General features: G+C 50.5%; 1 protein-coding gene across 8 annotated transcripts in view; it reads left to right on the top strand.

The window, feature by feature from the left end:
• Nucleotides 1-8,264, top strand: part of TNN (tenascin N) — a 61,876-nt gene extending 53,612 nt beyond the window's left edge. For all 8 annotated transcript variants that reach the window (XM_047704826.1, XM_047704824.1, XM_047704821.1 and 5 more), the window contains 2 exons: nucleotides 5,170-5,333; nucleotides 7,607-8,264. In XM_047704826.1, coding sequence (XP_047560782.1) covers nucleotides 5,170-5,333; nucleotides 7,607-7,747 — 305 coding nt within the window. In that variant the 3' untranslated portion in view covers nucleotides 7,748-8,264. The remainder of the gene's footprint in view (nucleotides 1-5,169; nucleotides 5,334-7,606) is intronic.
• Nucleotides 8,265-14,162: the final 5,898 nt, after the last annotated feature.

Here is a 14,162-nt window from a genome sequence, read left to right as displayed (position 1 = left end):
CCAGGGGCAGCGGGGGTGTAGGGGGGACACCAGAAGTTTGCAAGCAGTCCTTGAGGATCTTAAAGTGGGAACTTCTGTTCATTGTGGGTTGACTCCCACCCCCCACCCGTAAAGACCCTCATCTCACGCTTCCCTGGTTCCATCAGCCAAGGAGCCCGCATCCCAAGTGACTCATGGGGCCTGTGCACCTGTCACCGGGCTCCAGCAACGGGGCTGCGGTCCTTGCCCAGGAATGTGTGTGTGTGTGTGTGTGTGTGTGTGTGTGTGTGTGTGTGGTCATTTAAATATTTCACAGTGCTTTGGTGTAAGTAAATGGAAAACCGAAAGGTGCCGATTCAAACAGCAAGCAGTGTGGGTCTTATGAACCCTGTAGAGCTGTGACGGCACAGGGAATGTCTCACTTCCATTAGTGGCTCAGAGGACTCAAGCCGGCTGGTGGCGTCTCTGTCCAGTTGTGAAGGAGAGAACAAAATCAAGCGATGTGATGGAACACTGGGGTGATATCATTGAATATTCTGTTTCAGAGGGACGTGGTGGTTACTGTTTTAATATCCTATCTTCCGTCTGTATTTATAGTTTTTAAATGCTAACAATTAAGTCCGCTGTTTGAGCCTGCGTGGTTTTGACTCGGGGGTGACTACGTAGGGATGCGGTACCAGCCAGATCCGCTGACTGTATGGGCTGTGGTCTCTCACTTAAGAATGTCCTGAAAGCAGCTAAGTCACAACAGAAAATAACATCTGCAAAGAGCCACATAAGTGGTGAGGAGAACAAGAGCTACAGGGTGTGAGAAGAGGGGGCATTGAGTCTCAAGGCGTCACTAAAGGAAGTTCCCCACCGGGCAGTGGGCTGGGTCTGGGTCTGAAAGGGTGGGACTTAGATGGGAAACAAGGAAGGGGTCCCCAGGCCTGGGGGTGTCCATGGTGAGCAAGGACTGAGCAGAATCCAGGCAAACGGGGTGTGCTCGTGAAGTCAGGCCACTCTAGAATCCCCTAATGGTGGAGGACTGTGAACAGATGCCTCTTAGTGTCTGGGGCCATGAGCCAAAGTGGCCAACTGCTAAGGCAGTTTCTTATAGGTCTTATAATTTAATTGTTTTTTAAAAATTACGTGGATTCTGCACTTCCTCTTGTTTTCTGGTGCTTAGCACGGAACCCGGTGCAGAGCAGGTGAGCTTGAAGCCGGATGTTGCTAGCCAGAGCTCTCCATGCAGTCCTACAGATGTTTTGTATCAGGAAGGATACAGACCCAGGTATCTTGCCTCGGGGTCAGTGAAGGTGTGAGCTTGGTGACACGGGGACAAGAGATGGCACCCTATCCCGCATCTCTCCCCGAAGCCCAATGACTTCCCTCCCTGCTGGCTGGGAACCCTCTGGGGCTACCTGTTCTCCTCTCTTCTCTTGTGTGCACATACCTGTTCTGAGGCTTGTCTTAAAATACCCAGGAAACGAACTGATGCTAATGGGAAAATGAGTGAAAAGGAATCAATATACTCGCGAATTAATGTGATTCTCCTCCCAGGGACTCTATTTGCATTTTAACTGTGATTACGGGATAATTCCCATTCTGAGATTGTTCAGGCCCACAGTGCTGGTCAGTGGTGGATGTGTTTTTCCACAGGAAGCCTCGGGAGACTTTCAGATCACATGGCATTTAGCCAGCGACCTGGTCTCCCCGATGTGCCACCGTTCCTACTTGGAAACTCTGAAATTGCATGGTGGGCTTCGTGGTATTTTAGCTTTCCTTATATATGCTGATTGGTCCCCAGGAGGGTTTTGAAATTTAGGAAGCTTCTGGCTGCTCATGTCCTAAACGATGAGGTCGTGTTTAGAGGAGGCGGCGTTCAAAGAGAAAGTGAATGGTTTGATGTCTCTCTGTATGTGCCAGCTCCCCCGATTAGAGCTCTGCTTAGAATCGGGGGTTCATGGTTGTGGATTAAACATGCCTAGAAGGATCACCATCACTCCCGCTGTCCTGCTGGGCCCTCAGCTTTGGCTTTCACTGAAGTCCCCATCAGAGAGCCCCTGATTCCTCCACAAGGAAACTCCAGCAAGACAGTGCTGGGTAAATTTCGTTTCTGGTTCTGAATCTTGGAGTGGGGCAGGGAGGACATCCAATGAACGCTACCTTTAGGATGCTAGTCATCTCCTGAGAAATTATCATGAAAACAGAAATAGATGTTTTGGAGTGGTGCAGAGTGACTTCTAAGGTAAGGGCTAACCCACCATTTACAGCTGGTCTCACGTCCCACCTCCAGGAGACTCAGTGATGCCCACCCAGGGATGCGTCCACACCCTGGGAACACTTGGAAGCGAGACTGGAGAACTCCGCCGGCGTTTGCTGGGCTGGGGCCAGGGATGCCAGAGGTCCACCGCGAAGAACAGCTCTATGCAAAAGTGCCTTCCTCGCTTTGAAATGGATTTTTACATACTGGTGCTTAAAAGGAAGGGGAAAAATTGTTAGGTCTGTGGACAAGAAGGGAAAGCCAAAAATGGCACACATCGTTCTTTATTGGCCCTTTCTTGGTTCCAGGGTTTAGAGTCCAGACATGTGGTCCTGTGGGACTCAAAGGGGATATGCTGTGGATGGCTTCCTTGGGTCTGAGGTGGCCCAGCTGCCTTGGCCTGCCTTCCTGCCTCAGGAGGTGATGGTGGAGTTATGTTAGATGAGATGGGAGATGACCAACTCAGTGGCTCCACCCTGGGCTTTTTTGAGCCTGCCGCCAACCCCTCCAATCCACCACCCAAGGAGAGCCAGCCGCCCACCCCAAGTGGGTAGCACAAGTTAGGGGTGCTTATTTCTCATCCGGTGGTCTCTCCGAAAACCCTGAGAGATGGGAGAGGGTCTGACCACCACTGGCTTTTCTACTCTGTCTTACTTAGGGAGATAAGCTTAATAAATCAGAACATGGTGTTGGCTGGGGGGCCTGACAGCCAGAGAAAAGTGATTTTTTGATTCATGGGTACAGTCGCTGTCTGTGCTCTGAACGTCAGCACGCTTTCAGTTTCTGGAAGCGAGAAAATCCGTCTGTGGAATAAACTGCCACACTTAGCCCCAAACCTGCTTCACTGTTCATGATCCCAGCGCCCAAGGTCAGAGAACCACAAACAAATCATTAAGAAATAGCCTTTGCACAGACTCTTTGAAAACAGCTCTAGGAACTTGAGATGCAAGTTAGGTAAGCTGTGCTCATTAAAAGTGTCACCAAGGGAGCCATCGCGTGTTATTTTAAGCTGTAGTTAACTGTCTGCCAGAAAGCTGAAGGGGAGAGGAGATGCGAGCGAGAGGGAGAGCGACGACATGCCTTTCCTCAACTGGAGGAAATGAATGGGGGCAGAGCCCTTCAGCTGACTTAGCTGGAGGGGCCTCTGCGGCGGCCCTGTCCCTGCTCCCCCAGCCCTTTTTGCTGGGTAAGGGGTGGCAGGACCCACTCTTTGAGCTGCCAAGCCAGAGGGACAATCTGGGAACTTCTCTTTTCCTGGTGTGTTGTTCACTCTTCCCAGAGATCTGCCCCTTGCCAGCCCCAGCGACGTTCTTGAGAGCAGGCCCCCTTGTTTGTGTTCCCAGAGCCTCTCGTGGTGCTGAGTCCTGGTGGGGATGGGGGAGGGTGGGGGGGGTCCCTGAATAAATGAAGTTGCAGACTACATACAATCTGCAGGTCTCTGACATCACCTTGCACTCCAGGGGCTTATGAAAACACGGACTGCCCGATGGGTTCTACCTTCCTGGTTTCAGCTTCTGTAGATCTGGGGTGGGCCTGAGAATGCGCATTTCCTGCCAGTTCCCGGGTGGTGGTTGCTGCAGGCTGGCTCTTGTTAGCATAACTAAAGGTCCCCGGGGAAAGGAGGAAGCCACCAAACTAAGAGCCCTGGGCTTGGAATCTGAGGCCTGATGTTTGAGTCCTGACCTCCCCCCACAGCTGTTTGTGGACTGTGGGGCCTTGCCAAGTCCCCGGAACTCTTAGTCCATTTCCTCCTGGGACCAAGAGCTGCTGTCCCACCTCGTAGGCTACCCTGAGGGGGTCAGAGGAGGGTACTTAGGTGAAGAGGGTCTGTGGCTCAGAGACCCGATGAAAACCGAGTGTTATTGTAGGAACACGACTTGATTTAGCTTGGGATTGACATAGGCCCTTATCGCCTCTTATGAGCTGAATTAAAAAGCGGACTGATAAGAAGATGACAAGGATGGTGGGTAAATAGTAGAGAGACACGTCAGATGATGTGAGTGAATTTCCAGACAGATGTCATGAAGCTCTAAACCGAGCCTATGTGCCAGGAAGTCTCCAGAAACTCAGGTGTGTGTGCGAGGAGTGTGTGCGTGAGGAGCTGGTGTGTGAGCAGTGGGAGTGCGAGGATTGTTAAGGAGACTGGTGCTTCCTCGGGTGTGGGGTCCAGCTGGCCTCTGAGGAATGGTTAGGATGTGGACTGAGGAGGGCAGAGGGATGCTGGGGACAGAAGCATGGGGGCAGATCCGTGGACTGCTCATCAAAGGGCGCGTGCCCGTGGGGACAGCGGGCTCCGAGACTGGGAAGTTACAGCCGAGTTCCAGGCCTGCAGAGCCAGGAGAGAAGGAGCAGCTCCCTCCAGGCGGTGGGAAAGGGGACATTAAGTCTGAGGGCCCGAAAGTGGGTGCATCTGCTTCAGGGAAGGCTGGGAGGGCTGTTGTGTTGAGATAAGTGCAACCAGAGGAGCACAGGCTGGGTGAGGGCATCTGTGAGTGATTTGCAGGAGGAAGGCCTTGACAAAGGGATTTGTCAGATGTGGTTGGGGGTTCAAGTTCAGGTGCCTGGGAGGCTGGTTGAGCAACGACGCGGAAGACAGGCGAGGGTTACCTTGCGGAAGGGGTCTCAGGTACTGTGAGGAGAGCCGATGGGTTTGGTTTTGGATATTTGGTTACTTCACATGACTGCAGGGCCTCCCAAGTGCGAATGCTTTTCAGGCTCTTGGAGAGACAGGCCCTAAGTTTGGGTAACAGGCCAGTTAGGAGAATCTGTTTGTCTGTATCATGTTCTCCTCTTGGCCGTTTTGAGAGAGGAGTGATTCCCTGTGACGTAAAGTGGCTGGATTCCTGGCAATTTTGTGCCCAAAGATTGTCCTGCTGAGTCCAGAACACGATCACCATCTCGGGGCAAAACTTCAACGTTCACCTCTCATCTATCCTCTCCTGCAGGGGATGCTCTGACTTACCACAATGGATGGAAGTTTACAACTTTCGACAGAGACAATGATATCGCCCTCAGCAACTGTGCCCTGACCCATCATGGTGGCTGGTGGTACAAGAACTGCCACTTGGCCAACCCCAATGGCAGATACGGGGAGACCAAGCACAGTGAGGTAAGTGACAGGGGAATTTTTTGGCTCAAGATCTCCTCAAAGCTTTCCATTCTCAGGGACACTCTCCAGGCTGGTTTGGCTAACCCTCTCCTTTTGATGTCTCCACTCAGGACAGGAGGGCTTCTTCTCCAGGCTCCATGGCCTTGAGGTCAGGGCCTTCCCTGCCCATCTATAGAAGCTCTTCCCCCACCCCACCACATTCCCACCGGGGCTGCACGCTTACTTAGTGTAAGTGGGTGGGAACTCAGGCTGTCCGCTGCTGGACAGAGACAGATAACGTGGATTATGCACGTCTCCATGTACTGGTTCACACATAGACACTGTCTTAGTAACAAAATACCGTAGGCTGGGTGACTTGAACAAAACACATTTATTTCTCAGAGTTCTAGAGGCTAGGAAGTCCAATATCAGATTATTAGCAGCTTTAGTTCCGGGGGAAAGCTCTTGGTCTTGAGGATGGTGGCCTTTTCACTATGTCTTCATATAGTGGAGAGAGAGCTCTGGTCTTTTCTTCCTTTTCTTACAATGGTAGTGATCCCAGGGCACCTGGGTGGCTCAGTTGGTTGGGTGTCTGACTCTTGGTTTCAGCTCCGGTCATATCTCGGGGTTGTGAAATTGAACCCCTTGTCGGGCTCTGTGCACTCAGCGTGGAATCTGCTTGATATTCTCTCCCCCCTCCCTGTGCTCTTCCTCCTGTTCATTCTCTCTCTCTCTCTCTCTCTCAATAAATACATAAATAAAATCTTTAAAAAAAGGAGGGTGCTAATCCCATCTTGGGGCACCCACCCTCCTGAGTTCATCTAACTCAATGTAACTCACTCAACTCATCTAACTTCAACATATGCATTGGGGGCAGGACACAAGCATTCCGTTCATAACAGACCCTTCGTAATTCTTTCTAGTTGTTCTCCCAATGAAACCAGAGCTATTTTTCTCAAATCCTTTAATCACCAGGAAAATAAAGTCTTTTCCACCTTTGAGTAGACCCACCTCTGGATCCACTTCCTCCAAAGCCACTCAGAGTCTACTCAGAGTGTTACGCTAAACTCCATCTGAGCGTTCTCCACGGCTCCTCTCCCCTTCCTTGCTCTGAAACGTTCCTACCATTGATTTCTCAGACCTCTATGAGCTGTGGGCATCCTCTTGACTCCTTGCCAGCTGTGGGACAGCTCCTGGCTGCCCCCACACAGCTCCTTGAAAATCGCATCCTTGTTCCCACTCATCATGAATCCATCCCCTCCATGAGCTCCTCCCCACCTTGGGTTTCTGATTTCCCACCCTGGGTCCATTCTAGCTTTCAGGAATCCAGCTCTCCCCAGAACTCACCTCGTGACTGGTATTACCGTAAATATGAGCGCATCTCAAATCCGGGTACAGTTTGATTACTTTGGCCCCCACCAGGCAGCAGGGACTCCCAATCCTTGTGCGATTCTTCAAAGGGAAGAAGAGATTTTCCCCCAGGGAGGGTGGGCCCATGAATTATGGTGGCAGCATGTGGGCTGACCCAGGGAAGCCTGTGATCAGAGATCAAATATTTGAAATGAGCAGCCAGCATGCCCTAAACCATCCCCATATTTGCTAATAAAAGACATTCATCTGCTTAATGTGCTTTTCACAGTCTGCAAGGCATTTAAGCTTCTTGTTTATTATTTACCTCACAAATTAAAATACATAAAATTGGTCACTTGGGCTCTTTATTGGCCAGGTTGCAAGGTTATTAAGTGAATTAAATATTATTGCGCTCACCAGTCAAAAGACATAAAATGAAATTTAGTTTCCAGCAGGTTATTTGTTACCCCAGAGCTAGTATCTAAACAGTCTAAATTGAAAATGATTTTACACGATTGACCAATTAATATGTTTATTTTTGCCTTTAATTTTTTGGAAGGAAAAGTGCGAGGCAAAGATAATGGGCGTGTTGCTGTCCAGGTTGACCATGTATTGGTTTTGCTGCTGCTGTGGTCTCCCCACGCTTGCCCTGGGCTCACACCCCATCCTTCCAACTACTGGGGAGGGGGGGGTGGGGTTGGGGGCTTCCAAGTCATCAGCATGTCAGACCTCAGCTGCCCAGCAGAGGGCGCATGTCTCTAGTTTCAGCCCTACTTCCACAAGGACCCCAGTGACCACTTGTCTCACTTTTTCTCTCCCCTAAGCAGGGAGGGAGGATTTTCCTGGGAAAGAGGCATTCCTTCCAGCATAACCTACCCCTCCTTCCTCTCAAGTTGCTTCTTCTTGATGCTGGCTTTTTTTTTTTTTTTTTTTTTTTTTTGTAGGGGGTGAACTGGGAGCCATGGAAAGGACATGAATTCTCCATTCCTTATGTGGAGTTGAAAATCCGCCCTCATGGCTACAGTGGGGAGCAAGTCCTGGGCAGAAAGAAGCGGACACTAGGAGAAAATTCGAGAACGTTCTGATGGCCTATGGGAGCCCTCATCACACGAGGCAAGACCGGCCTGGGATTGGGGCTGTGTAGGCTTGGGGCAGGGTGGGTAGGAGTGACTGGTTCATGGATGTTCAGGGGATGCTCCTGGCCTCTGGTTTCTCAGATGGCTGGATAACCTTCAGAACAAAACACGTGACCAAGCTTCAGACCATACAGGTCACTTCCCTGTCACCTGCATTTTTGCCCTTCTATACTGGGGGCCTGAAACTCAACCAGTGGTAACATATGAGAAAGAAAACACCAGACTGCAAGGTTTTCCAGTCTATCTTCAGGAACAAAAATATGGGATGAGTGGGGAAAAGGAAAAAAAGAATCAACTTGCACTTCACCAATTAGAAATCTCTGGAAATTGGTATATATATATATGTAAAGCTCTGCTACTAGAAACCTTTTTCTTGGAGAGAAGCACCAAGGAAGGGTTCTTTTTGATGGCCAAGGGGCTAAAGTGGCCTGATGCTTGTTATCTCCCATCGCCACTGGGTTTTGAGGAAAAAGCTGTAAATCTTTCCCCATTTAAAAGATGCTAGTGTTAGGAGGAAGAACAAAGGGACCGCAAGGGACCAACATGGATTCCCATCTAGCTAAGTTGTGACCAGCATCCAGCATGCTGGAAACCAAGCTTCTGTGTTACTGCTCTTCTCGAAGGCCCCCTTCCCACCTATTTGCATAATCACTTGCATAGATTTGCATATGTTGTGAATAAATTCTCACTCATTTCAACTTAAAATAATTGGACTCTTTTGATGATTGATTCCTCCCAAAGACTCTTCTGTGACTCCCTTTCATGTCCTCCGGTCCTCAGCCTCCCCTCCTTTGCCTGGCCCCCCACATGGTCAGACCCTTAGGTTTGCTACAGCTTCTCTGAGACAGAGGCGTACTGTTTGAATGGGCACTTGGCTAGTTGGATCCTTTGGGCTTATTTTCCTGTGACTCTGGAAGGTTTTTCTGTAGTGAAGTCCATGATCATTATTAAAGTAACTTAAATTCCTATTCAAGAAAGAATAATAAACCACCTGATTTAAAAAAAAAATGTGCCTTGTGTTATTGAACTCAAATGAGTGCACTCGAATTCTAAATTTAACTTAAGTGCACGCAAAGGTACAGTTTGTGCATTACGGTGGAATTTGGTCGGCCTGTGGTCGCACTCTTGGGTGACAGCAAATAATGGGGTTTGGAACCAGGAGAGGTGAGAAAGTGGAAAGGGAGGCACGTGCCCTAAAGCCCACAGCACTGTTCCAAGACCACAGAATCCTTTCCTGCCTGGGCTTCTCTAGGCTTTAACCTCTGGCTGAAGGCCAAGCCATACTCTCGAAACGGTTCACGTCACTGCTGTAAGTTTTCAGCATCCTTCTGCAGCCCGTACCACAGTAACTGCTGGGTCTGGTAAGGATGGTCCAAACAAGAGGTCAAGAAGAGTTTGTGTCTGCCTGTTTCGTCCCAGGCAGCGTGCCCTGCCCTGGGGGGGATAGAGGTGCCATCACAGAGGTGAGCGAGCCGAACAGTGTGGGTCCTGCCATTCATGCCTTCAGTCACTACTCATTCCAGCAAACGCTGGTGGGGCCCTGTTAGGGGCTGGGGCTCTCTCCGAGTCCCAGTGCTGAAGAACTGCAGACAGTGCACCATTCCCGTCCTTGTGCTTCAGTTCTGTCGGTGGAGATGGAGAAAACCAACAAATAAATGTACCAGTCCAGAGGGCCTAGCTCTGGCAGAAAAATAAAGTCAGATTAGGAGGTGGAGGTTGGCCTTGGAGCGGGAGACAGCGCAGGTCTCTCCGAGGAGGAGATGTTTGCAGAGACCTGCCACGTTACTGGGGTCCCGATCCAGCTTTGTCAGGGGTGGGGCGGAGCTGATTTCCTCGTCCTCTTGAAGGTCCCTTGGTCCGGCTTCCCGGACCTCATGTCCCCTGCAGGCCCAGGAGGGTCCTCACCGTGATGGGTCAGGAGCTTGGTGCTCAGCCTGGCAAAGGCAGGCTTTTTAGAAAAGGAGGGCTTCTTTGCAAAGTGGATCAAGGCCCGGAATGACTCAGGGCCGGGTGGTGCGTGGTAGGCATGCTTTCTGACTCCTGACATGCTTGGTAAACGAGCTGGGTCAAGCAAAGATCGTGGGGCCTCTTTGTTAGGCCTTGGGCCTTGGTAGGTCTGAGCTGGGGCTGCTGCCCTGTTGGAGGGCGCTCCTGGAGGAGCTCGTCTCTGTTTCGCAGCTGCCTGTGAGGCCAGCCGCCCACCCCTGCATTCACCCACCACAGTATTTTTCCACCGCCAGCAAACATAAGAACTGGCTGGAAACGAGTAAAGTCTTGCTTCCTTTTGCCAGCAGGAGCCCTGCTGACCGAAGGGACAGGCAGAGAAAACAGCTGCTCTGTAAGCTTCTACGTCATGGGGCAGAGAAGGAAGTCGAGAGAAGTTCATTTTTAAAGGGTATTTATCTGACTGAGGAGAACATTCCAGTCCTAAATGTCTGTGCCGGATTCAGTGTAAGGGGACCAGCTCTAGCAGCCCCACTCTGGGGTCACACACAGAGTGTAGGTCCTCGGGCAGTGTGTCTGGACAAACCTGCTTTTCAAAGGGGCACCTCAGAGTCAGATTATGAGCCCCCAGGGGTTTAAAGGTGCAGGGGCAATCCGTCCCCGTGAGGACAGACTGGAGAGAACAACAGCTGTCCCAGAAGGATGGGCTGCAAGTCAGGCAGGGGCAGAGCAAGGACAGAATCATCACAAGCAACTGATGAAGTTTCTGAGCCATTCTCTGTTCCACGCAAGATGCTGCTGGTCAGGCCATCACGGACAGAGCCCAGGCCCTGCCTCTAGTGGCCTCGGATGTGGGGTGGACGGACAGCTGTGGGCACAAACCACGGCAGCAGGAGCACGTTAGGGAGAGTGAGTGGGCAGGGGTGTGGACTGACCCTGCAAGCAAGCATCATGGACATGATGGTCAGCATTAGGTCTGGAAGAAGAGTCTGCATTGTCTGGGAGGCAGGGCACCTCGGGGGAAGGGAACATGATGGCAAGGATGGGAAAGCGTGGAGGGTGGTGTGGGTGAGGGAGGAACATGGTTTCTTGGTGGGATGAGGAGTGCTTGGTGGGAAGCCATGCCGGAGAGGTGGGCAGGGGCCGCTCTCTGCTCACACCGTGCATCGGAATCAGCTCTGCTGTGGGTATATGGAACCTGCTTCTCCTCCAGGGACTCTGTCTAAAGGGATCTCAGCTGAGCCCTGTGCCTCCAGGGTTTCCAAAGCCATCATACCACGGGCCCTGAGGACCTCTGCTGGGACGAACGAGCTGGGCAGTAGAGGGCATTCATGGGGGGTGTTGAATCCTGCAGTCGTGCTGGTGGTCAGGATTGCTTTTTGGAAATCTCCGTCTGGGGGCAGGATGGAGAATGATGGGAAGCTGCTCAGGGGAGTTTTGGGGAGAGCATGGGGATGCCCAAGCAGGTTAAGGGCTCTTGTGTAGACCATGGCTCTTGGGTCTGTGGCAGAAATGGTGGGAAAGGGGAGAAGGCACTGATTAAAGAGATTTTTAGGAGGAAGGATCAGCAGGAACTGAGGGGCCTGGGTGGTAAAGGGAGGGCTCCTTTCACGGTACGGTTTAGAGCTGGTTGTTTCTGACAACAGGTCCTCTGGGAACGGGGCCCCAGAGTTTATGTTTATCTCATGACATCACAAGCTCTGAGCTTTTCAACTGAGAATTCTTAGATTCAAGGATCATTAAAGCCAGAACACGCTGCATGAGCCAGGGAGAAACACTAAGAATGACTCAAGGGATTGTGAGCACGGGGATGTCAGGAAGGACAAGCACCAGGTGTGGTGTGGGAAGAGAGGATACGTGGACGGGGAGACACGCAAATGGACCTACAGCCAGGCAGGAGGAAAAACAAGCACAAGGAATGAAAAGCTCTTGGCAAAACAGAGTCGTTTGCTGGAGCAAGTCCTCTGCTGACAAAATTTCCAAATCATTCCCTTAAGCTGTCCACCACCAGGGCAGTGAAGAGGATCAGGAAGGAGTTTCTGCCCACAAAGGACACACCCCCAAAGTAGACATGCTGTATCCACACAGGCCAGGAGATGGCAGTGTTGTCCCATTAGGAGCATCTCCCTTCAAGGCCACTTTCCAACCCTCCATAAAGAGGCGTTCTGGGGGTCCTCACTTTTCTTCCTTCCTGAGTAACATGGCCTGGAGAATCAGCTTAGTGGGGATGGCCCAGCATCCAGCCCATGCTCGGTGATGGTGCAGGTAGCGTTGCTGCTGGACTAATGCACAAATCAGGAAACTGGGAAATACTTTGAAGAGATTGGCTAGTGAAATCTGGACTCTAATCCCCCCCAGCAGGTCTCCTGGGCTGGTGCGGAGACAGGAGATGGGTCCCCTGGCCTGATGAGAGGTGAAGGGGGCACCCCCGGAAGAGATTTTATTAGCTCCTAGTGTGTAAATGTATCCACTTCCCAAAGTCCTTCTGTTAGTTGGTTGTTTCTATGGGGGAAATGGGGAATGGGTAGAATTCCACTTCCAATGTTCTATAAAGAAGTTAGGTTCCCAGGTTAGTCCATACATGCCTGTTTATTCTATAATGCCGATAAATTGCAGTGCACGTGTAATGACAGAACTAGAAAACGATGGTATTGCAGTATTGTAATTTAAATAAAGGAAGGAAGCAAAATGGGGTGGCAGTGGTTCTTTACTTGGGTAAGTGAAGAAAATTATGTTTAATTAGACCAGAGAAGGAGGCAGGTGAGGCTTGCTGTGGACCACCTGAAGGAGACATCTGAGTACTCTGAAGGCTTATGGGCGGAGCCCTTGAGTGCATTCCAAAGGTTTCCGACTCAAAGGAGGTACGGCAAGCCAACGGTCTTTGAGGAGCCCAAATCTGCAGACGAGCCTGGGTCAAGGTGCCTGGCGTGTGTGGAAGGGGCACTAGGATAGGATCCTGGAGACTTTGGTTTCCATTGCAGGTCTGGGCGTGTTGCCATCTTCTCTAGACCTCATGTTCTTCATTTATAAAACAGGAATGACCTCAGTCCCTGATGTTCTCCCTGTAAGAATCAAATGAGATCCTGAAAACACTCTTATGTAACACATAGCACCCTGGAATGGTAAGAGGGCTTGGATTTTGGTGCTTATAACTGTAATCAAAACATCTGGATCTTCTCTCTTCTTTGATAACGGTGTACCTCTAGCCAGCTCTAAGATGTATGTGCCATGGGGCGCCTGGGTGGCTCAGTGGGTTAAGCCGCTGCCTTCGGCTCAGGTCATGATCTCAGGGTCCTGGGATCAAGTCCCACATCGGGTTCTCTGCTCAGCGGAGATCCTGCTTCCCTCTCTCTCTCTCTGCCTGCCTCTCCATCTACTTGTGATCTCTCTCTGTCAAATAAATAAATAAAAAATCTTTAAAAAAAAAAAAGATGTATGTGCCATGGATAGCCAACAATGGGATCGTCACAGATCACAGATGGAAGGAAGAGAAAAGGCAGGGTGAGAAAGAATCAGGCAGGGGTTCCAGGGGGATGACATGAATTGAGCGGTACAGGAGCTCTCCATGGCAGCGTGTCCCCAATAGTGTTCTTCGGGACCCTCGCCCCATCCAGGTCTGCTACAAAAAGAGGTTTCATGGCCAAATAAGATGGGAAAACTCTGAGTTAAGGAGAGTTATGCTAGTTTCTTTACTATAGTACCCATTAGAACATTTAGTATGAGGCATGACGGATAATATGAGGCACCCACAGATCCCATGGGGTGAAGAGGGGAAGTCATGTAGTTATGTAGTATTTTGCAAATGTATTTGACCATAAGATTTTTTTTTTCCTGTTGTTTTCTGAGTAGATAATATTTCTCAAGGTGTGGTTCAGGGATCACTGGCAATTACCCAGAGTGCTTGTTAGAAGAGCAGGTGGTCTGGGCCCACTATAGACTTAGTAAATCTATCCGAAGGGCAGAGGGATGCAGAATCTGCACGTGTAAGAAACACCCCAGTGATCCCTTTATTCTTCTTCCCCCACCCATCAATACATTATTTAGCATATGGTATGCACGAAGCTCCGTTCTAGTCATTGGAAATAAGGTGGTGAGTAAGAGAGTTACTTTTCAGGCCTCACAAAGGCTGCTTCTAATGAGGATGAGCTGGGAGGGGAGCGCGGAAGGACAGGAACACACGGAGTGTAGCATGGTCTTGCGATCCAGAAGACTCGTGTGGTTAGGGACCTCTTCCTGGAGGCAATGATGTACACTAGAAACACCTCACCAAAAATGTGTAAGGACAATTAAAACTCAGGGTTATGAAAATCCCCCACCTGTCAGGGGAGCATGGCAATCTTGACCCTGACGGATCTGTGAACATCCCATAAAACCCGGAAGTCTTTAGCCCATTTAGTTTGAAGCCCATCGGTGGAGCTGG

Source organism: Lutra lutra, chromosome 15, assembly GCF_902655055.1.
Source record: "Lutra lutra chromosome 15, mLutLut1.2, whole genome shotgun sequence".
Lineage (NCBI taxonomy): Eukaryota > Metazoa > Chordata > Mammalia > Carnivora > Mustelidae > Lutra > Lutra lutra.
Note: the sequence above shows the minus strand (reverse complement) of the source record. Positions and strands in the feature narration are given on the sequence as shown.